The following is a 22,259-nucleotide window of genomic DNA, read 5'->3' as shown; positions in this document are numbered from 1 at the left end:
TCCGTCGAAAGCAGCGGAGAAGGCCTGGCATTGTATCCCAGTGATGACACAATGCGATGTGATGTGTCCAAATCGGTCCTGTGGAAACGAAGACGTCGATGCCGGTAGGAAATACAGAACGGTAGAGTGAGGTCCGAGATCGAGATTGAGCCGCAAAGATGACTAAGCTGTTCTCCACTTCACACTTCACATGCTAGCATGTCCATCGAAGGTTTGAACTTTGACTACTACCGTCGGCCGTATTGCCACCCTACTTGACGCATGTGGACCATCTCGAAACGCAGTCTGACTACTGTGGCGGTGAGGTGGCATTCCGCTTGGCAGAGCTTGCGATGTGATGGATGACACGAGATCCCCATCTCGGTACAGCCATAGTKGCATGCCCTCGAGCACGAGAATCCTCTTCATTGCCGTGACGTGAAATCCAGCGATGACCCTGGAGGCGGCCAAGTCTACACACCTGGCATGGCAATTCACCCGGAGAGACAATACCACAGATTCATGGGAGGTGTCAACAACGATTACTTCAGGACGATTATTGCCAAGCTGCCGGCATCGAAGTGTTCCAATAATGGTGGTGTGCTTCCGAGTCATTCTCCGGCCGTGCTCATACCGTTTGGCTCGCCTTGTCCTACTGAAGTATGGAAGGCATAGAGCATGTCTCGAAGCCTCCATATATCTCCCACCCTCCGAAATATCTGATGCACCTGCTCATCTTCCATGCTTCATTCCAGGTGCCCACGTCTGAACTTGATGCGCAAAATGGAAAATGCGTACAACCACAGGATGGCAATTGCTGGTTGCACATCTACTCTTCCCCACCTCTTCTCAAAGGGAGCAGGCGGAGATGCCGCTACAATCTTCTCCACATACATAACTCCTCCCAAGCCGATCATGGCAGAAAGTATATTTCTCCTCTAAATGGGCCTCCTTTGAGGTAGTCTCTAACGCGAATGAAGATACGGTGGATTACACCAACCTCTCTGYGAATACCGAAAGAACTGAGCTTGATTTGCTCGAAACTCCACTCGCTACAACTTTCTACAGTCATAGACTCTGCAAGACTACACTCACTGCGTTCGCGAACTCAGGCCAGGACACTCAACAGCGTCTGATAGCGCTATATTGACTCCATGTCCACTCATCCTGTTTGCCAAACAGGTAGAAGAGACCGGTATTGTCTGACTCCCTCATACACTCACTGCCACCCGTGGTGTAGCGAGATGCCATGTCATTTCTCTCTCCCGCCTTTCAGTCCTAGTGTTGCCGTTCATGTTGCAAAAAGCCACTAGTGAGTTAACAGTCAGTTAGCTAATTTCAAAGTGGCTCCGATTGAAGTTCGGGCATCGGAAAGGTTGGTTTACTTACTAGCATTTCCACGGCAGAATGAGACATAGCATTGTCCTGAAGCTGCCTTGAGGCGGTCGGTGCCGAACAGGCGATCAAAGGTGGCTTTTTCTTGCTGCAGATTTGCGAAGGTAAGACCGTTCGGGACGCCAAAGTTGCAGTCCCACGGTAGTAGACGAGCTTCAAGAGTGTTGCGAGCGTCGATAGGGCTGACGCCAGGTCAAGCAACTGGGCTGGCTCCTACAGAGCTGGTGATCGTAAAGAGCGCAACAGTGGCAGCGGCGAAGAGCTACAATCTGTTAGCAATGCTTCCCAATCCATGCAGTATCTGCTTGACCTGCCATTTTGGCTTATTGTAGCGGCTGATTGCGAACGTTGAGACTTTGCGACAAACGGTGTAGGGATGGCGAATTTATCTCACGAGTTCGAAGTCTGTGTGAGAGCTTTGTTAAGAAATGGCGATGGAACCTACATCTCTATATACTGGCTTCGGGCCATTTACTAGCGCCCTGTTCATAGGATAACACAGGCCGCAGCCGTGATCCTGAAGGATTCGAGCCATGTTCGCCAAGTTCGTTACTTCGTGGAGACAATTAAAGCCCCACCCTTATCCCTTCGGTCGTGCGACTACAAAGGCCGCTACGTGAGGCACAGCACCGAATGTGACTGGCTGTCTCCATTCATGACCTCCGTCCTCAATCTAGTGCAAGACTTGGCGACCTTTACCGAAGCAGTCCTCGCGAGAACACGGCTCGGACAAAGCGAACAGTGGAGTCTACCTCGACGGTTCGGGTCTGCCTCACGTCCACGCGATGTAGCAGACCAATTCAAAAAGTGCCTCACGACGATCCACGCGGGCTTCTTCCTTGGCCCAGTGGTGACTATGCGCTAGGTGTCAGCCAGAGCTCACTCCGGGAGATTCTTGGGCCAGTCTCTCAATGAGGCGTGGTTGATAGCTCCGACCTGCCCTGAGGGAGGCTCTCAGAAGACCTTGTGGCTGGCGGGGTGTAGAATCCAGGGACACGTGTTGGACTCGTTGACTCGCTGAAGGATGTCTCCGGAAAACATCTTGGTGTTTTGATGACTGTGAGGCGTGACTCGTGAGCTTGAGCACGGAAAGACACCATTTAGCTGAGCACGAGAAGTTCCAATGGGTTCGTGAAAGTGGAAGACGAGGTCTAGATTGTTGGCGCGGGTGACTAAGCGCCCATTCTTGGAGCTAACCACATACAGCAGTCCCTTTCTACAGCTCTCGCACCTGCGTCCTCCACCATCCATCCTCCATCTCTTTCCTCCCCTCCCACCATCCTTGACACCGCATGCGACGACCGCGGCTGGATAAAAGAACAGCGAGAATGGATGCCATCAAAGCCGCCAGTTCGGGGTTGGTATCTGCAATATTCAAAGAAAGGGTTCCTAAGTGAGTCCTATCTCAATGAACTCTGCGCCCGACGTTCTGCTGGGTACCGCTGCTTGCGTGTATCATTATCTGTTGTGGCCTTCAGGAGCACATGCGTACCAGTGATACCGTGGTAGTTGCCGCAATGGCTAAGTCAGCGTTCCAGCTGAAAGCAGTAAAAGACGCAGCGGATGAGCGACTTTCGAAAAATCCCTCAGCCAGCGGTACCTGGTCTCAGCGAAAGGAGCCCTTCTGCCAAGAGGATTATCCAAAGGCACTCTCGATCGTGGGCTTTGCGAACACGTAGTATAAGGGACGCACGTTGTGCTTTGGGGCAGTTCGGCCGACTGCTTCCGTTTCCTCCAACACCGTTCAGTTTCTTGCCTAATTCGTCACACATTGTCTGCTTAAGATCAGAATGACTCTTTGTTTCGACGAAGCATTTCAGGCGCTCAAGGCAAACCGCATCTCTGAGCAGGAGTACCTCCATGAGGTTCTTGCACACTTTGTTGGTGTCAGACATCCAGCCGATGAGAAGCTCACACGCCCCTGGGAACTGATGATCAGTGATCCCGTCGGGAACGCCATTCGGGAAGCCGCCTTGAACACGCCTAAAACAAATCCTGAAAGTGAGCTTCATCGTCACCTCACGGTCCAATTCGGTCTCACAATGCTCTAGACATGAATCAGTTGGAGAAGCTTTTCGCGAGCGCACTCATCGACGACGCCGCCGCAGTACAGATCATCGTGTCTCAACTTTCCGCTGCCGCTGGTCACCCACAGCCTATACAAGCCGTCGCGGCCTATGCTGCACTACATAACGATGTCAAGGTCCTTCGTCTTTGCACACAGATGGGTGCTTCCCTCGAAGATCGAAATACCTCAATGGCATTGGAATACGCAGCCAGAGGCCCGACTCTACTCGATCTCCTCTATGAGAAAAATTGGCGATATATGAAGGAATCTGCACAATCGTTCAATCGTATGCTCGAGTGGTCACTACATACAGGGCCTCAAGAGCTTATCTGGTTCTTGAACCATGGCGCCAAAGTTGACAAGGATCTCATTCGTCGTGCCGTATACGGCCCGCCCGTAAAGGTGGCATGCATTGAAGTTTTGTTACAGCGCTTCGGCGTCGACTTGTTCAAGGGAACAAGATTACTCCAAAGCGCGGCGAAACGAGGCTGCAACGATCTTGTCAAGCTCTTGCTAGACGCAGGCGTTGATGTCGATGACATGTYATGTCGCGCTCATCATGATGAAGGAGAGTGCGAGTTGACTGCATTGGTGAGTTGTTCGACTCACGCCTTGCTTCGAGTGGAGACTGATGACTGTGTAGTACGAAGCTGTTTACAAGCAACATGAAGATACTGTAACGCTTTTGCTTCGTTTTGGCGCTGACCCTCATAAGAAGGTCTGCGAAGACGGTCTCAACACCCCGCTCAAGTTAGCAGAAGGACACGACTATGCGCGCATCACTGGGATACTGCGCCATAGCTTGGAAAGAAAGCAAGTTGGTGGTCGCTCATATACCTCAAAGTTTTAGATCTGCATGCTAGCATCAAAACCATGCCATCTAAATTCTCGTATCTTGTGGTGGTGAATGAATTATGTTTGATATTCTACGCAGGATGTTTCCCGACCAATTCATTCACTCATCTCTCGTGACGTAGTGCTTTCCTAAACAGGAAGTAGACATTGAATTTGGGTGCGCGAGGCTACTTTTCCAGCTACATATCCTAGGCCACAATGTGCGGCGACTCTGATGTATTGCTTCTTTGTTGGTCATTCTCAATTTCAAACAACGGCTTTGTTTACGAGTCGCATTGTGTCGAGACTCGGGATTGAAGTTGCTTCCAAGAGTAGACTAGCGTCTGTCTCCCGGTGACAAACTTGACTCCACTTGTCGCTCCCTAACTTCAACCTTCCACCTGATCACACACTCCACCAGTCATCCTTGACCAGTGATTGGTATTCTGCGCGACCTCATCTCCATCGCCGTCGAGCATTCCACAATCTGCTTCCACTGATCAGCGCTATCGGCGCCGTCTACACATCCAAACATGTGTGTCTACTCGATCTTCAACTTCGTGTGTGGAGCCCGAAAGCTCAAGATTGTCGCGCCATGCACTGCCTTCGCCATCAATGTCCAAGGACTCGGTTTCTGCCATGATGACCCAGTCGCGCATGTCGACGATGGCCGCAACGGTGCGCGCTTGTTCGTGTCAGAGTCGTTTGGTCCCGGAATCTGCTCCAGTGTTCACTGCCGCCAAATTTACGCTCTCATCCCTCCGCACGAGTATCATCTCTGCGGCGCGAAAGATCTCGTGGAAGATGATGAGCCGTTCTGCATGTCCGAGGAGGCGCGCAACGAGAGAGAGGATCGCTGGTTCCGTCAGATGCTGACCACAGATCAACAGCTCCAAGCTATCAACACGGTCTTCCCTCTGGGCATTGAGGACGTCTCTCCGTACACCCAGTATGTACTGAGGTCCGGCCCGACGGCGACTCAGCATCACAAGCAGCTGGGTCGAGAGTGCAACCCAGACGATATTGATTGGCGTGAGCTGAACCCTCGCTATTTGACCGAGTATGGCTTGTGGATCTGCACATCATATCTTCTCCCAGCCTCCGTCACCGATACGAGATACCATCAACATCAGACAAGCTCGCCATTCCAGCCGTCATACGGGCCTTTCAAGGTCGGCACACATTCTTGTAAGCCAAAAACTGGTCTCTGCAAGTTGTGCGGTAGATACCACGCGCATAAGGCGGGTCGTGAAGTGCTGTATCATGCGCGCGTTTGGTYGGGACCTATGTTGGAAGATGCCTCTCTCCCCCACACCAAAGTCCTCAGCCGCATCAATCCCGAGCATGGCGAACATGTTCCGCTCGATGACCGTGACGAAGAGGGCGACAGCTTCATGTCCGAAGACTGAGGGTGCAAAGGCTGACTGTTTCTTTGTGGCGCACTTGCTTTGTGGTGCYGAATTGGTGGTGAAATGATGTCTAAGTGTCTCATGGTGATGACCGGCGTTGGATGATGAATGACTGATGGATGACTGATGACTGATAAATGATGGAAGGTGTCGATTCACTGTGATGAACAACGAGTGGTGATGAGCTGGATGACTGGAATCACATCGCTCTCGAACGGGGCCTGGAGCAAATGTTAGAATAATTGCAATAGCAAGGTCGCACTCATTGCACAAGCATCAGATTCTGAAAACGATGTGCTCGATATATGCGGTGACCGATCCTAATTCGTGATGTATTGTTTCGTGACGCCGTGACTGCGCATAGACATCGATTTAGAAAAGGTAGCCGAGCGTGTGGCGATACAGCCAGCTTCCATCTCGTCCGTTCGCGCGATCTGCAGCCTCCTTCGCGAGCCACTCCTGCTCGTCAGCATCAATGGCGGCTTTCCCAGTCCACAGATCAGCGTTCTCGGGCTTGCGAGCGTCGGTCTTCATGATGAACTTGTAGCCGATGATCATGATAAGATACAGAGGGATTCCAAGGTACCCGGTGACGAAGTTCTGGATAGATTGTTAGTTGGCTGATCTTGAAGGAGAGCTGAGATCGTTGGTAGACTCACCTTGTAGTCAAATCCACCATCCTTKAAGACATTGAAATTCTTTGTCAACGAGATCAATACGCAGAACGCGAGGGCAACGTAGGTGCCCCAAAGTCCAAAAGGTGATCTGTAGCGCAGCAGAGGGCTATCGTCAGGAACGCCCTGCGCTCTCCGGGCCTTGACGAAGTAGATATGCGACACCAAGATGGAGATCCATGTAAGCAGGCCAAAGATTGAGACCAAGTTAACAAAGTATCCGAAGACGGTCTTGGATGCGGTCGAGACGTTCATGTATGCCAGGCAGCAAATGGTTGCTGAAAGGCCAAGTGCATAGTAAGGCACTCCCCACTGGAGGTATGTCAGTAGGTAGATATAATGGCTACGAGAAACGTGAGCTCACCTTGTTGGTCTTTGCAAAGATCGCTGGAGCATGTCTCTTGATCGCAAGGCCGTGTAATGTCCGTGACTATTTCATATATCAGCATTTCGTCGCTTGAATTCTTTGACGTTGCGGAGGTACTCACAGCAATGTACAGATCTGAGTTGGCAGCACTGAACACAAAGAGGAGAATGCAGCCGTTCACGATACCGGGCAGAGCATCGATACCAGCGACCTTAATCGCAGCCACGAAAGGGGAAGCGGCAGCTGACGTTGTGGCCGCAGTAGCACCCAGGAGTTCCTCGCTGTTGTAAGGAATACACATGCCGAGGAGGATGACACTGGTGATGTAGAATACGCAGATACGCCAGAAAGTGAGCCTGATGGCACGAGGAATGTTGCGTCGGGGGTTCTGGGCCTCGCCGACTGTCACACCAACCAGCTCGGTTCCAAGGTATGCAAACACAGCCGTGACCATGGACTGCCACACAGCCGTGAAGCGTCCCAGTGCACCGGTTCCCATGTATTCATTGAATGCTCCGGGGTTATTCCAGTAGCGGAATCCTCGACGATCTCCGTCAGCACCACCGAGTGCGATGATAAGACTCAGGAGGATGATTCCGAGGATAACCAGCACTTTAATAGACGAGAGCCAGAATTCGAATTCTCCGAAGTACTTGATTCCTGCGGGACATTAGTGAGACATTGATCAATCCCGAGCACAATGGGTCGACTCTTACCAGCAACGTTGATTATGATGATCGCAATCAGGAAAATGGTGATCCAAACACCTGGATTGACTGTTTCCTGTCGGATGTTAGTAAAGTTTAGGTTTCTTGAAAAGGCCCAATGAATCACTCACCCTGTTCACCCAGTACTGAATGACCAGAGCACCGGCAGTAAGTTGGTTAGGGGTTGTGATGATGTACTTGAACCAGTACGTGTAACCAGTAGCAAAACCAAGCGCGGGATCAACGAAACGGTCGGCATAGACAGCGAAACCGCCTGCAGCGGGTAACCAAGTCGCCATTTCTCCAAGACTGGCCATCACCACGTAGACCAACATTCCGACGAGAGAGTAGGAAATCACAATCGATGCCGGTCCGGTGTTGGCCAGCGCGGTTCCTGTGCCGATGATGAGACCGGTTCCAATAGCTCCTCCAATGGCAATCATGGAGACTTGGCGAGCTTGAAGACCACGGTGAAGGCTCTCGCTGGGCGCAGCCGGGTCAGACAGCTCGCCAATCTCACCCGTTGGTGATTCATGTCCATATTGGCTCTTCTCGTCGTGTTTCTCGTTGTATCTCTCAGTGTCGGACCCAGAGGCGGCCTCCTCAGCGACCGCCGAGTTGCGTTTCCAGATCGCCATGCCGTCGGGTGTTGGATGTGACCTTGAAGAGGACTCACTACTCCAGAAAGATGGAAGGGTAGAGTAGAGTAGCTCGCACGCGCACGACAGCGGTGGCCCGCAACCAGTTTAAGTGAGGGCGGCGCCGCCAAGAAGCACCAAGACCGATATCAGTGGAACCTCTGTGGGAGGAGTGATGCCGATGCAACGCGAGCCTATGGATGCAACGCTATTACGCACCCTGGTCGCTTGGCTCCGACGCCATCTGTCCAATCTGTCCAATCTGTGGCCCCTCACGCAGCACAAGAGATACTCAAGAACGGCCTCAGCACGCTTGATGCAGGTGATGCAGCTGAGGTTACACGAGGATGCTCGCGGCCTAAGCTTGTGAGGGCGAGAAGCAAAAGACGCGAGGGGCGGAGAAATCTCCAAGCTCTCTTGCCATGCATGCTTTCTTTGTCCCGCTGTTCGTGGCTGCCGTCTGCCCTGTCTGTTCCTTGCAAGCTGCGCTCGCCAAAAGGTCCGTGGCATTCTAGAACAACGGGCTAGGCTTCGCTACATGAGAACTACTGTAGCCGCACCCCTCATCCCAGCATCTCGTTATCTTCCCCAACCTCTTGGCAACGATGGTGTCAACGTCCACAGCCTTGCGCCACGTAATGGCAACACTACTGCCGCGTGAGGAAAATGCCAGCAAGGCGGAGAAATACGTTGGCCATTCAAATGTGTTGCCATCGGCCTCTTCACTACAAAAGCATGAAGGTCTTCACTGGACTTGATTATCCCGACTATGATTTGCGGCCGCGAATTTCCGCTTCCATCATCTACCAGCCACTGCCCTGTAAGGTGTGAATAAGCTCGTTGAGTTTACGGCTGACCAACCCTGAAAGCGATGTGGTCCGCAAGCCAAGAAAGAGAGGTGCTAGGAAGAACTCGCTCAGCCAGCTTGGTGGCGCTCACTTCTGCTAACTAGAGCGGCCGGCGGAAGCATGGGTCCAATGCAATACAATACAATACAATACAGCTAAGCCACGTGCTACCCTGGGCAAGTGTAGCCGGTGGACGGCAAATGTCCCTCATACGATCTCTCGCCGCTACCTATGCTCGCATTCGATGTTATCTGTCCTACTTCCCTATCGCCCAGCCAGCCAAGCGGTTCAACAGCTCATCACCGTATTGTGGTTCGACATCTTTATCATCGAGACTTCCAAGATAATTGGTAATGTCTCTTCCGTCAAACTCCCGAGTATCGAAACCGTTCCCTAGGAAAGCGAATCTATTCTCATCAAAGTACTCAATGTCATAGTCTTCGTAGCGGACTTTGGACATCAAATGCAGGAAGTGCAGCCTTGAACCGGGATATATGGCTGCTTGACCATCCTTCTTGCCCTGCTTGAACCATGATCGACTGTTGGGAATGGTTAGCTACAGTCCGTCATTATGTTCGAGCTGTCTTTTGCTTACCAGGGACTCGTCCACGCCGTCCGTTGCAGGAATAAGTCAGCATGCTGTCGGAATTGTCTGCTGGGAGCCATCTTTGGCGTGAAGCTCTTGATGTTCTCCTCTTGGCTTTTGTCAATCACATCGAGGATATACGTAGTCCATCTCTCGATAAGCGGCATGAAAGACCCATGTCCCAGGGGGCCGTACGGCCCGCAGAACGTGAAGTGGTTTGGCATGTCTGGCACAGCAATCGATAGATAGGACGTCACGCCGTCCTTCTCATTCCAGATATCTCGAATGTCTTGGCYGAAAGCGCGGATAGGAAAGCGTGGAAGCCATGAAGTATCGAATCCTGTTGCGCAAATCACAACATCAACGTCATGGTCCTTGCCGTCTTGGTCTTTGAATCCACTCTCAGTGAATTCTCCAATCGCTTCTGTGAAGATGGTGGCGTTGGGTGCTATCAAAGCTTCGAGATAACCCGGAGCTGGCGTAGGTCTTCTACAACCAGGGTTGAAGTTCTTGGGGATGATCTTATCACAAAGACGTTCATCCCCGTTCAATTTGCGCGACATTTGATCGTAAGAGAAGTTTCGAGCCTCAGCAGCTTCCTTGGATCCTTTGATGATGAATTTGAAGCGCTGGTTGAGCTCGTCCTCAATTTGCTTTCGGTACTCTAGGTATGCTTTGGGRTTTTCCTCAAGAAACTTCAATTGCTCCTCGCTGTACTTGAAGTTGGCACCATCCTTTCCTGCCCAAGTTTGAGCAAAGGCCGCGGTGATCCAGATTGGTGAGCGCACCCAGTGGTAGAGCTGATTCACTTCCCCTATGATCTTGGCAACGATTTGCACGCCTGATGATCCAGAACCGACGACCGCAACCTTCTTGTCCTTCAAATCGTATCCTTCTTCATAAGCAGCGGAATGCATGACCTTTCCTTTGTACTTGTCTAGGCCTTCGATATCTGGAAGCTTGAAGTTATTCAAAACGCCTCCAGCATTGATAAAGTACTCTGCCTCGTCCGTAAACTCTTCGCCAGTCTCAAGATTCTTGACTTGCAACGCCCATCGTCCAGTTGTTTCGTTCCATTCTGCGTGGCTGATTTGGTGCCTCAGTTTGACATGCTTCTTCAAATCGTACTTCTCGTAGAGACCATTGATGTATTCCCAGATCTCAGGAGAGCTTGAGTAAAAGGCAGTCCATAACTTGATGGCCCACGAGAATTGATAGTTTACAGAAGGAATGTCACAGGCGCAACCCGCTGAAAACAACGTTCGTTAGCGTGGTCGTCAAACACGGTAGGATACCTACGACGTACGATATCTGTTCTCGAACCTGAAAGGGAAAAGGAAGAATCGTCAGCGCCGTCTCAGATGAAATTGATCTAGACAAAAGTCCAGCATATTGCGCAAGACTCACCATGTTCCTCCAACATCTCGATTCTTCTCATAACTCACGACCTCCAAGTTCTGCATTCTTTCACCAGCAACCTTGAGAAAGTTGAGCGTAGAAGCTCCAGCGCCCATCAAAATCACCTTGGTCTTTCGCTTGGTACCATAGGGCTGTTCACGAATCTGATAGCCAGTCTCATCGCGGTCTGGAATGAGGAGACCGTCTCGCTCAGCTGTGGGATTGTTGTGAGCAAAGTCGTCGGTGCTGTTGTCAGCATACAGGCTGGTTGGTCCATCGTGCTTGATCCCCATTTTGGCTACAGAGTCGGCAATCGCAAACTAGAACACAAAATTGCGCTCTATGATGAGTGATGTTATAACCGGTGGCTACCAGGTATTTGTCGACAGAATGACATCCGGCCCTCGGGCAGCTATAGGTCCCCACTCTTCAAGTACCTGTGCCGATTAGCCGTGCTCTAGTACTAAGTGACAAGTGACCTACCTACAACCTGGAGTTTGACAACGAGCTATCGACAGTACGGGGTTTTGCCGTTGGCGGTACAATATTATGCAATTGCATTGACATCTTACCTAGTACTGAAGCGAGATGACTCGGCGTGCATGCTGYATAATTTGTCTTCAGTGAGCACTCGATCTATTGCTCATCAGTTCCAACTTTTATATAGAAATAGCACACAGCACGAGGCTGCATCGTCGCGAAAGAATGRCAACGAGAATTTGGTACACCGTTTCTTCCCATGCGAGGTATTTCAGACCTACCTTATGAGTTACCTTATGAGTCCTCTCGAGCATCCTAGCGCTAGTGCGTTGGTAGCAAATAAGTCCTCGCAGAACTACATCGAATGCGGATCTTTGTCCAACAAGAACAGACCCGCAAACATGGCGAAAGGCCGTCATATTGCAGGCACTAATCGATATGGAGGTTACGTTCGCTRTTTTTGTTGCAACCCGGCAGGGCAACCACGATCCATCTCCTCAATCTTCCTTCGACTAGAAAAAGAAGACGAACAAGAACTTGAAGAAGAGCATGAGGCATTCGGGCGCTTGCCGGACACCGACTTCGATCCAGATAACATCCTTCTTGACGGAGGTAGCAAGGCTGATCTGGGCGAGGATGAACGCCAGCTCGCATGCGAGCCACTCCTCACACAACCTGGAACCATCCCTGGGGGCCAGTTTCCACCATCGAAACAAGAATAGAACCATGTTATTGCAACATGTCTCGATTTTGCAATCGCTCGGATGGCTTGGCTGATAGCATCAAACGACCGCCACACGCCACTTCCGTTGACTTTTAGGTCTTCCAGGACTTTCAACAGCTTCGTAGCTTGAGCACCAGAAACTCCTCTCTGCTATCAAGTCTGTGGTTACGACCGCCGACGTGCCTGCCATTGTGCACTTCATTGACGAGAGTCACCTCCGTGCGCCCAAAATCCCCTCTCCAATCATTATTAATGAAGGCGATTGACCTTCTTACGGCAGTGACCACATGGACTCCAAGTTTGCTGCTTTCATCGCCGCTCGACAAGGTAACCGCGATTCATCTCCTCATTCCTTTCGTCGGCCAGAGCCGTGGGCTGGCTGCTCAGATTGGCGAGTCTCGTCGGGCCAGAAGATCATGGCAAACCTTAGAATTATGGCGCTGGGAATCCTCACTGGCGAAGAGGTGCTAGTTCGTCATGCAGTATGGGAGGCGGTGTTGTTCTCTCTAAGAAGAGCCTCAGCCGCTTCCCATCAAGCCACCTCCGATCAAGCTGCCCCCGGTCCCAACCCACTTCACCGCCGTCGGTCATAGTCCTAGATGGCCGTTTCCTGTGCAAACGGTGTGCTTGTTGATGATGGCACTCCTGTCTCGCTGTACGGCTCCTCTCGTGCCTACCGTGAGATCCAAGCAAATCAGGATTTTTTCAACCCGGGTGATTTGTCAATCCAAAATAAAGATGGTCACTGTTTGTGCTGACACCGCTCTTGTCGCGGCCAGCTCGAAATGTGTTTGATCCCTATCACAACTGCAGGTTGATTGAAATATCTCAAGTTAGTATGTAAAGGTACAAGATATTCTACTATGAGAAATGCGATAGACCGAAGCTAYATGTCAATGATAAGAGACGCCCGGATACCTAGTCTGCCTACAGTAATCGTTCGGTTTGAGCAGTGCTCTTTCGACTTGACTTTCCAGTGAAGGGATCAGATGTCGCAAGGTCGTAAGATCCCAGACTATCCGCATTGAAGCCGTCGTGTCGCACTGTCGAAGCGGCAGAGTCGTCCCTTTGCGGCTCCGAGCGAAGACGGGGAAATGCGAAGTCTCTTGGCAGTGAATCGATGACCACGTTCGCGAAAGGGCCCTCATGCTAGCAAAAGTAAACAGCCTTGCGAAGGGCCAAGTCTCCCACCGAATGATGACTCCCTGGTCGTGTTGTCGTTGTCGCTGAAAAAAAAGACGTCTGCAATCGAAGGAGGCAGGGTGAAAGACGTTAATTTCACCGGCCGTTGGAGCTGACTGTGCTTCGCGGACAACACGAGCGCACATCATCTCGCGTTACTCCAGAACGCCTCTCATCATCAGCGCGACAAGGCACATGGCTGATCCAATTCGAGCGTGGCGATATCCGAGCAGCTGATGTTGGCTGCGCTTCCGCAAGGTGCACGGTTTCGGGATGTGAAAAGAGTCCAGGCCAGTATCTTGTCGTCTGTGCGCCTACCACCTTCTCGGGTAAGTAGGAGGGAGACCTGGCTCGACATGAGCGTGAACTATTCTCAGTATGCCGCCACGGAATATCATGGCTGTCGTGGAAAGTGGTTTTCGTAGGTACTGGAAAGATAGGCAGGTAGAAGATCAGGGCTGTTTCTCACAGCTCGGTTCGTAGGTAAGGTAGCCACGAGGTGGGCTAGCGTGATTCGTGATTGTAGTCAGCCTCGCCAACCTCACATCGAAGGATGCGCCGAGGACCGCGATACAATCACAGAGATCACTCTCGACCTCATCTGGAGCCATTTTGCTTGGTTTGATAAACAGCGCGGGATCGCGACTCTGTTGAAAGGAATACATAATACCCGAGACCTTCACCTCTGYTACGATCGAGCTCCACCGCGAAACACACGAGCGAGCCATGACGAGCTACCCGTTGGCGCTGCGACATTGAGCCACGACGACGATCTCGGAAACAAAGCTCTCCCACCTGCGAGGAGACTGTGTCGCGCATATCTGGCGACTTCATGTGCAGCCGACGCGACCATTGCACCTGCAGGCAGGTTTGCAGGAGTGCATAAGCCCGACTGCCCGTTCACTTGCACCTCGCGGCGATAGCACTCCGCTCAGGAACCACTCCGGCCAGCATGTCGTACTATCCGAGCGGCCAGTATCAACCGCCACCGTCACAGCAACCCGGGTATCAAGACCCGTACAACCAGTCAGCTCCGAATGGAGACCAGCAACAGCAGCAGTATGGCTATCCGGGTCAGGCGACATACAACAGTCAATATCCGGCGGCAGGCGGTGGTGCTGTACAGCAGCCGCCTAGTGGGTACGTGTACCAGGATGAATATCAGTCGCCGCGCAGCACGACGTTTGGTGGATCATATGCTGGATCGCCTCAACAACCGGCATACAACCCGCAGAATTACTCACAGCCTCCACCTCCACCTCCACCACAGCAACATTCAGGTGGCTACAATCCCGCTGCGTATGCTGGATATACTCAGAACCCGTACCCACAGCAGTACAATCCTGCCGCTTACCCCGACCCGCCAGTGAATGGCAATGGTGGTGTGACTGTAGACCCATATGCGTATGCTCCTGCTGCGAGTTACTCCAACGCCAACTTCTCTCCGTTACAGTCATCATATGGGCAGTCACCCCAGCAGCCATCGTACGGGCAGTCGCCACAGCAGCCTGTCTATGGGCAATCACCGCTGCAGCAGCAGTTTAGCCCGCACCCGCCGTATAGTCCTCAAACTACCGCTCAACCGTACAGTCCTCGACCACCTGCTCATCAGCATGAATATTACTCTGGGACAACGCAAAGTACTCAATCACCGCTGCGCGCACAATACGATTACCAATCACAAGCTGGTGCTGCTCAACCTGTAAATGTTCCCTATCCTGCTAGCAGCTACCGACCTCACTCTGGTTCCATTCATGGGCAGCGGCCGGCTGCTGATGTGCCCCTTGCGATGCCCGGGCTGCTCCCTGCCAGTTGGGTTCCATCGCCACCGGTCCACAATACATACGACGCTCAACAATCGCCATCCCCACAGTACCCGTCCAATTCGCCGTTGAGCACAACACCAGGACCCACTCCACCTGCGCATGGACCTTCGCGGGCTGATACGACGAACAGACATCCCCACAATCGACCATTGCCCATTCAACCCCTTCCCGATCGCGATGCTGATTACTTCCGAGGTCAGATTGGACGCCCATCTCCCGGCTATGACTATGATGATACACAGGATTTGACGCAAGATGAACTGTTTGATCAAGTGGAGAGCGCAGTAATGAATGCTGGACGTCCCAATAGCGGTGCCCGAAGTCCGTCTATATCGATCAGTCAGGCACCGTTTCAAGCTCCCAGTCATTCTGCGTCGATCAACTCGCATCGTGACAGTCGAGGGACCCGAAACGGAACAATGAACGGCCATCTATCACCTGTTCCACAGCACGTCAGCGGTGAGAGCTACAGCAGCGACAGCGACGTAGAAGCGGCCCAAGGTCTGGCGATGATGCGAATGGCAGAGGAGGACGATGCGAGGAGGCAGAGTGGTGGAGGCGGAAGCCAAATGAGGTTCGGTGGCCTTGGCTCCCAACCAGGCTCCCATCAGCAATTGCCGGACGGGAGTGATAGCGATGACTATGCAAATGTCGACATGAGCTCGTTCGGGGGTGGATACGATGTACAGATGACATACGGTGGTGACCCGAACGAGCTTGCTGCTGGGTGTGAATTKAACGGCGGCACACATAGCCAGGCTGTGTCAAGTCAAAACAGCTCCATGCGAAGGTCTCACGCGTCCCAGTCCAGTCGCGAGGGCTATGAGTACCACCCGGAGTATTCAAGATACAACCAGCCATACAATCCCGAAGCCCGCGTCGAAGTCGGAGGCACTGGTGGACTTGCAGAACCCGCGCCTGGTGGTCGTCGGCAGAGTTACGATGAAGGCGATGAGTACTCTTTCATGGAGGGCCAGCTGCCCGACCGCTTTCCGGACGAGCCTCCGGACATTATGTTCCAGCCAGCGGGTGCACTGTATCCATCACGACCTCTCCCTGCCGTTCCCTATCTTGATACTGACCAGCCGGCGATACCAACCGATTTCAAGACTTTGCCGYCTATTCCTGCCCAACCTCCATACCCGGGCACGATCGAAGGCTACAATGCCCAAGGGCAGTGGGTTCCTCGATCAACCTCCCTGGTTAGCCACAGTAATACTCCCCAGGTAGCGCAGCCACTGCGGTCCAAAACAGACGCTGAAGAAAGGAGAATTCGGCAACAGATGGGACGAGGTTCGACATATGCGACTCTGGAGTCAACACCTGCAACTGCAAGCATGGTCCTTGATCTGCCTGCTATCGGCAAGCGTTTCGTCCCATCCAAGCTCGGCGCCCCAGAATTCAAGAAATGTGACGAGCCGTGGTCCTTGAACTCCTTGCTGAAATGGTTGTTCYAAGTGACTGTGCCGGAACAAAATACTGAGCTCAAGGAAGCAGATATCCAGGAGGCACTAGTTGCCTTATTCACAAGCAAAGTACCTACCATGAACATTGCTGACGCTGAAGCCTTGAGTCACCGGGTCGTCCTTGACATGTTTGCTGCCGGGACTCTGGTCACTACGGAAGAATGGGTCAAGATTGTTCCTGGACCCATATCTGGTGTCATATTCCAGCTCACAAAGTCTGGTTGCTATTCACCAACCGTACACGACCACATACTGCCAAACTATCGCTGCTATTCCCATCACTGCCAAAGGACGCTGAGAAAGGTGAACTTGCAGGCGCAACCCTCGCGGTCCACCGAGAGCTGGACGGAGTTCTACAAAGTAAAGAAAGAAGACGTGGAAGGTCGAGACAAGAAAGATGTGGAGAGGCAACATGTCTTGCACGAAATTGTGTCCACAGAGGAAAGATACATGTCAGACTTGGATGTGCTTCGGACGCTCTACCGCGACCAACTTGCCCGGGTCGAGCCATCCGTCATCACTCCCAAAAGGAGAGAGCGCTTCATTCGAGACGTGTTTGGTCGCATCGACACGGTCAAGATGGCCAACGAGGAGCATCTCCTTCCGCAGCTCAAGTACAGACAGCAGGAACAGGGTCCGTGGGTTGTGGGGTACAGTGATATCTTCCGACAGTGGATACGCAAAGCCAAGGTTGCATACATTGACTACGCCAACGACTTCCCCAAAGCCGACCACTTGGTGCGACAGGAAATGGATCGGAACATTGATTTCAGGAACTTTGTCGACAGGGCCAGGGGTGATAAGAGATCTGACAGGCTTCCTCTTGACAGTTTCCTCAAGGCACCCATTTCACGGCTGCAAAGGTATACGCTGCTGTTGAGTACGGTTTTGAAGAACATGACTGTCGAAAGCCAAGAGAAGACAAACTTGTTGCTGGCGCTTGAAGAAGTCAAAGCGGTGGCCATGGAGTGTGACGCTCGTGTGGCCGAAATGCAAAGGAAGATTGACCTCGCGGATTTGAGCAGCAAGTTGGTATTGCGGCCGGGCATGCAGAACGAGGTCGAGCTCAACCTTGATCACTTTGGGCGAGAACTAATACACCGCGGTGACCTACAACGGATGGGCAGTAACAGGTTCACATGGCTGGAATGCCACGCCCTGCTCTTCGATCATTACCTGATACTTGCCAAGACGATCGCTACGCGGATAGGCGAGACTGGCAAGCTGGACAGATATGACGTTTCGAGGCTCCCTATACCAATGGACCTGCTGATTCTGGAGAGCGCAAACGACCCGGCCATGCAGAAGTCAAGTTACGTCAAAGGCATAACGTCTGTGAGAGAAGCCACTGGCAGATCAACGCCATCTGGTCAAGAAACCCTGGCCAGGGTAGCATCAAATCAGCCAGCCGGGGCTGGTAACTTACAGCACGCGAATACAGGCGCCTCTTCCAACTCGTTGCAGCCTGTGACATCTCTCAGTGAAGGCAGGGATTCGGATCGTATCATGTACCCATTCAAAGTCAAGCATCTCGGCAGAGAAACCTACACCCTCTTCGCACCGACTGAAAATGCCAGACGGGAATGGTGCACCAAACTCACGATAGCAAAAACCAAGCACGCTGCTGCCCTGCACGCGCAAAACGCCGAGCCATTCCGGCTGCGAGTCATGGCTGACTCTGCTTTTGTGTTCGATGCCTTTGGTGGCAGCGGCAAGGGCGTTGTCATCAAGGGTACGCCTGTTGATCGCGCTATCAAAGAAGTCGAGCACCGTTTTAAGGACACTGGAAGGCCTGGACCGATTTGCAGAGCGAGAGTCAATTGCGCGACTAGCTTCACTACGCCCCATCCGGGTAAGCAGATGGTTGCTGTTGGTACTGATTACGGGGTATATGTCAGCGAGCTGGACAATCCACGCGGGTGGACCAAGGTAAGTCATACACGACGATGCGAAGACGGTTATACTGACCATTTACCAGGCTATCGGCATGCTGCGTGTAACGCAAGTCGCAGTGCTCGAGGAGTTCAACCTCTTCCTCCTCATATCAGACAAATCGCTCATAGCATATCATCTCGACGTGGTATGTCCCAATGAGCGCAGTGGGCCTGTTCCAGCAAACGACTCCGCCCGAAAGGCGCCCCAAAAATTATCCGGCAGCAAAGAYGTGGGCTTCTTCGTCACCGGCAAGCAGAAGGATCGGACATTGGTATTCTACAAGAAGCGCGACAATCTCAATTCGGTCTTCAAAGTCTTGGAGCCCGTSTACCAGAAGTCTACCGAAAAGAAACGCGGCATGTTCAAGAAGGTAAAGTCCTCCATCTCGCCTCTCTCATTGTACTTGAACGTCTGTCAACTCAACATGCTAACAACAACAATCAGACCACCGAATTCTTTCGAGAGTACGACGAATTTTACATACCGACTGAGTGCACAGGGATGAATCTCTTCCACTCAAGTTTGGCTGTCAGCACGGCACGGGGCTTTGAGGTCCTCACACTCGACAAGAAACAACCCTGGACCGTACCAGAGCTCAAGGCAGAGCACGTGCAGAATATCGCGCAACACATCAAAGACCAACGTGCATTGAGTATGCTTCGTCTCTCCGACCAAGAATTTCTCCTCTGCTACTGCAACTTCGCCGTCTACGTCAACAAACACGGAGATGTGTCGCGTTCAGTCATCATGCAGTTTGTGGGGAATGCACAGAATGCCGCGTTGTACGGACCATATCTCGTATTGTTTGACAATGATTTCGTTGAGATTCGAAATGCACAGAACGGCCGACTGAAGCAGATCATCTCGGGGAGAGAAATCAAATGTTTGGACGACGGGACGAATTGGACTGCAAATGCACCCGCAGTGGTGAATGGRGCTGCGGGTGTTCCTCCTGTGTATACGCCTACTGCGTCGAGGACGCTGAAATTGGTGATGCAGCATCCGGAGTTGGAGAAGACGCAGATTGTGGTGGAGTTGCTATTGAATGAGAATATGAAAGAGTAGGAGAGGAGATGTGATGACAATGACGGCGCAACGAATGCACTTGTCATGGTTTGTGGAATGTGAATGGGATAAGTTGGCGGTATATTGTCGTTGTGTTTCTTTCTTCGCGAGATACCACGGTGCCTCTCCTCGCATGATTATTGCTGAGAGCTTTCGGATTACACGGCACGATGGGCGATGGGGGGAGAGGTGTGACCTCGTTTGAGATTAGTTGTGTGAGATGTAGTGGAGAGGAGTGGAGTGGGAGTGGAGTGATGTATAGCWTATGATGAGACTCGATTGATCCAGTCATGACTGTGTGATCATGATCATGATTACCTCATCTCTCTCCATCCTCTTGCTGTCTCGCTTCGTCAAGAGGTTCTACCGGGGTTGTGAACGGTCTCGCTTATAAATTATGCAGTTCTGCCGCAAGGTACCTTGCTTTATTCACATGTCTACCTAGGTAGACCCTTATTTTTTGGACCCCGCATCCGGCTGCGCCGGAGCCCAAGATCTTGGTGCGAGTCTCGTCACTCTCAATCACATGGATGTCCAAGCCACGGGTGCACTCGAGCACTCGAGCGTGGCCTTTGCCTAGGTTAACCCAAAAGTATCTTATTAGTAAAGTTATCAGGGATAAAGAGTCGCACAGTGCAGATGAGGAGTAATTCTTCCTCTGCTCACCACTTGCTCTCTTATAGCAACGGCACCTCTTGTTCTTGCCTAGGAGATTGCGTGTCGAAGAAGGTTGTAGAAGGAATGCGCTTTCTCCATTGAGATCTATACCCGCCCAACGCTCCTCGTATCCATCATCCATCCAAGAAGAAAAAGAAGAGGAGGCCTTTGTTATACACACGCCTAACACTACTTCGCTAACGTCTAATTTGGTATCATCACCAACATCCTACCTAGTGTCATCATGGATACCTCAGCAGCCTCCCGAGTTTTCAACATCCCCGAACTGCTCGAGATTATCCTCTTGAACCTACAATCTAAGGACCTGCTCCTAAGTCAACGCACAGCGCGAAGTTTCCATTCCACCACCCAAGGCAGCATCAAACTCCGACGCAAACTCTTTCTCGAACCGGATTGGAATCTCGAGGGCCGGGTGTTCGACGCCTATAAACCTGGCAATAGGCCGGGTCGCAAGCCCGAGAACAATCGTCTTCTACTCAAGGCCTTTCCGGGTTGTTATCCGACGATAACGCTTGTGATTCTCCGAGATGGGATCAGTGCTGGAGGACAGTCTACGTTTTCATCACTCGGACGACGGGAGGAGTGGAGCTGGGACGTATGCATGTCGTTTCCGGCCGATCGTCTTCCTGATGTTCCGGCAGCAGTTCTGCGACCAGAAGCTAGCTGGAGGAAGATGTTGCTCTCCCAGCCGCCTTGCAAGAGCTTGTACTTGGTTCGAAGGTGGCAGCGAGGTCGACACCCTGCGATTGTGAGGGAAGGTGGAGTAACAATGGGCGACGTCTTTGACGGGGTGACAAGGGAAGATTCTGGGGATGGTGAGAGGAAATGGCACGACAGTTATATCAGGTGAGAAATTCACTGCTTTGCTGCAGCTCTGCGATACTGTGCTGACCTAGGACCAGCTCTGACAGCTGCTGGCATTTTGAGGGTCCTTTGCAATGCAACATGATTGAGCAGTGAGCGCGAGTGCAAATATTTTGCTCTCTCAAGTCGCACAATGCTGAACGTGTAGGTTTCGTGCCAGCAAGACCGGCAGGGCCGACTTCGACTATTGTCATTCCAGGACGCTGCGGGACGCCACAGTGACTGTGTATTTGGAGGAGACGGACTCGGTAGAGGCTGTCAAGTTGGCGGTGAGTGCGATCGATCCTCTTGTCGCTGGAGCAGTCGCTGATTGTTACTGTAGAGATTGGTAGTTGGTCGTGGCTTGGTCGACATTTTCCGGAGCAGGGGTGAGATTTGGTGATGACGGTCCGAAGCAGCCACTCGCAACGAATTGAAATAGCATGCTGGGTAAGTGGCAGGCATCCTGGGCGCAGGCTGGACACATCGTCGGGATCCTAGCATGCTCTATTTGGCAATCGAGTCGAGGTCGACCTGTTCACTTCTTTTGTAGATCTTCAATACCGTCATTTCTCGTGAAGGTTTGGTATTCCTCTCCCTCCTTCATCTCCTTCTGAGCTTGCAGTCCCTCGTAGGTTCCTTTGCCCGCGTACAGCATGGGTGTTGGGCCATCGCCTTCCAGTTCCTGGCTGGTGGCAATGGGTTTGTTGCCGCGGAAGCGTTTCCGCATATCGACGAGTCCACGTTTACATTGACCATAGCCGTGCTTCAGCTGTTGGCACTGCGTCGGAAGCGTGTCCACGAGCGGTGGCCGTAGGCAATCGATTGGCTTGTTGCGGTGGACCATGACACAGTCGCTATTGGCGAGACATGCTGCCAGCGCGGCGCCTAGAGCACGGTGAGCTGGAGGTAAGCGAGATTTATGATGATGTGTGCATACGGATATCTGTGCACGAGGTCGGCATTGCGAGGTGTCTTTCCGGCCTCCGAACAGTCAATGAAGGAGAGGATGGTGTTGTGCGGACGATCAAGTCTCGCGGATGATTTCGATGGCCATCATGACTTGATGCCTTTCCCGAGATCTCCAGCACTTTTGCCGCCGGCCCGTCGATCACATGCAAAACAGTTGGCGGGAGGGAGGACAAGAGGTCCTTCGC

At 52.1% G+C, this 22,259-nt stretch overlaps 8 protein-coding genes; 5 read left to right on the top strand and 3 right to left on the bottom strand.

Annotated features, from left to right (window-relative positions):
- Window positions 1–753: 753 nt before the first annotated feature.
- Window positions 754–1,129, top strand: RCC_09716 (uncharacterized protein; the record flags this gene model as incomplete). XM_023774955.1 has 2 exons in its annotated part: window positions 754–904; window positions 960–1,129. 2 exons carry the CDS (start codon window positions 754–756, stop codon window positions 1,127–1,129), a joined length of 321 nt encoding a protein of 106 aa, XP_023630723.1.
- A 2,035-nt stretch (window positions 1,130–3,164) lies between these two features.
- Window positions 3,165–4,292, top strand: RCC_09715 (uncharacterized protein; the record flags this gene model as incomplete). XM_023774954.1 has 3 exons in its annotated part: window positions 3,165–3,375; window positions 3,426–4,033; window positions 4,086–4,292. 3 exons carry the CDS (start codon window positions 3,165–3,167, stop codon window positions 4,290–4,292), a joined length of 1,026 nt encoding a protein of 341 aa, XP_023630722.1.
- Window positions 4,293–4,809: 517 nt separating this feature from the next.
- On the top strand, window positions 4,810–5,685 carry RCC_09714 (uncharacterized protein; the record flags this gene model as incomplete). The annotated part of the gene is made up of 1 exon (XM_023774953.1): window positions 4,810–5,685. One exon carries the CDS (start codon window positions 4,810–4,812, stop codon window positions 5,683–5,685), a length of 876 nt encoding a protein of 291 aa, XP_023630721.1.
- A 372-nt stretch (window positions 5,686–6,057) lies between these two features.
- On the bottom strand, window positions 6,058–8,071 carry RCC_09713 (probable amino acid transporters; the record flags this gene model as incomplete). XM_023774952.1 has 6 exons in its annotated part: window positions 6,058–6,285; window positions 6,345–6,671; window positions 6,724–6,789; window positions 6,848–7,386; window positions 7,443–7,509; window positions 7,565–8,071. 6 exons carry the CDS (start codon window positions 8,069–8,071, stop codon window positions 6,058–6,060), a joined length of 1,734 nt encoding a protein of 577 aa, XP_023630720.1.
- A 1,104-nt stretch (window positions 8,072–9,175) lies between these two features.
- On the bottom strand, window positions 9,176–11,196 carry RCC_09712 (related to monooxigenase; the record flags this gene model as incomplete). XM_023774951.1 has 4 exons in its annotated part: window positions 9,176–9,458; window positions 9,515–10,754; window positions 10,812–10,828; window positions 10,913–11,196. 4 exons carry the CDS (start codon window positions 11,194–11,196, stop codon window positions 9,176–9,178), a joined length of 1,824 nt encoding a protein of 607 aa, XP_023630719.1.
- Window positions 11,197–14,241: 3,045 nt separating this feature from the next.
- RCC_09711 (related to Rho guanyl nucleotide exchange factor) lies at window positions 14,242–19,581 on the top strand (the record flags this gene model as incomplete). XM_023774950.1 has 3 exons in its annotated part: window positions 14,242–18,510; window positions 18,560–18,886; window positions 18,961–19,581. The coding sequence occupies 3 exons, from the start codon at window positions 14,242–14,244 to the stop codon at window positions 19,579–19,581; spliced, it is 5,217 nt and encodes a 1,738-aa protein (XP_023630718.1).
- Window positions 19,582–20,482: 901 nt separating this feature from the next.
- Window positions 20,483–21,219, top strand: RCC_09710 (uncharacterized protein; the record flags this gene model as incomplete). XM_023774949.1 has 2 exons in its annotated part: window positions 20,483–21,105; window positions 21,162–21,219. The coding sequence occupies 2 exons, from the start codon at window positions 20,483–20,485 to the stop codon at window positions 21,217–21,219; spliced, it is 681 nt and encodes a 226-aa protein (XP_023630717.1).
- A 421-nt stretch (window positions 21,220–21,640) lies between these two features.
- RCC_09709 (related to PET191 protein, involved in assembly of cytochrome oxidase) lies at window positions 21,641–22,067 on the bottom strand (the record flags this gene model as incomplete). XM_023774948.1 has 2 exons in its annotated part: window positions 21,641–21,990; window positions 22,043–22,067. 2 exons carry the CDS (start codon window positions 22,065–22,067, stop codon window positions 21,641–21,643), a joined length of 375 nt encoding a protein of 124 aa, XP_023630716.1.
- Window positions 22,068–22,259: the final 192 nt, after the last annotated feature.

Source organism: Ramularia collo-cygni (genome assembly GCF_900074925.1).
Source record: "Ramularia collo-cygni strain URUG2 genome assembly, contig: RCC_scaffold19, whole genome shotgun sequence".
NCBI classification, from domain to species: Eukaryota; Fungi; Ascomycota; class Dothideomycetes; order Mycosphaerellales; family Mycosphaerellaceae; genus Ramularia; species Ramularia collo-cygni.
Note: the sequence above shows the minus strand (reverse complement) of the source record. Positions and strands in the feature narration are given on the sequence as shown.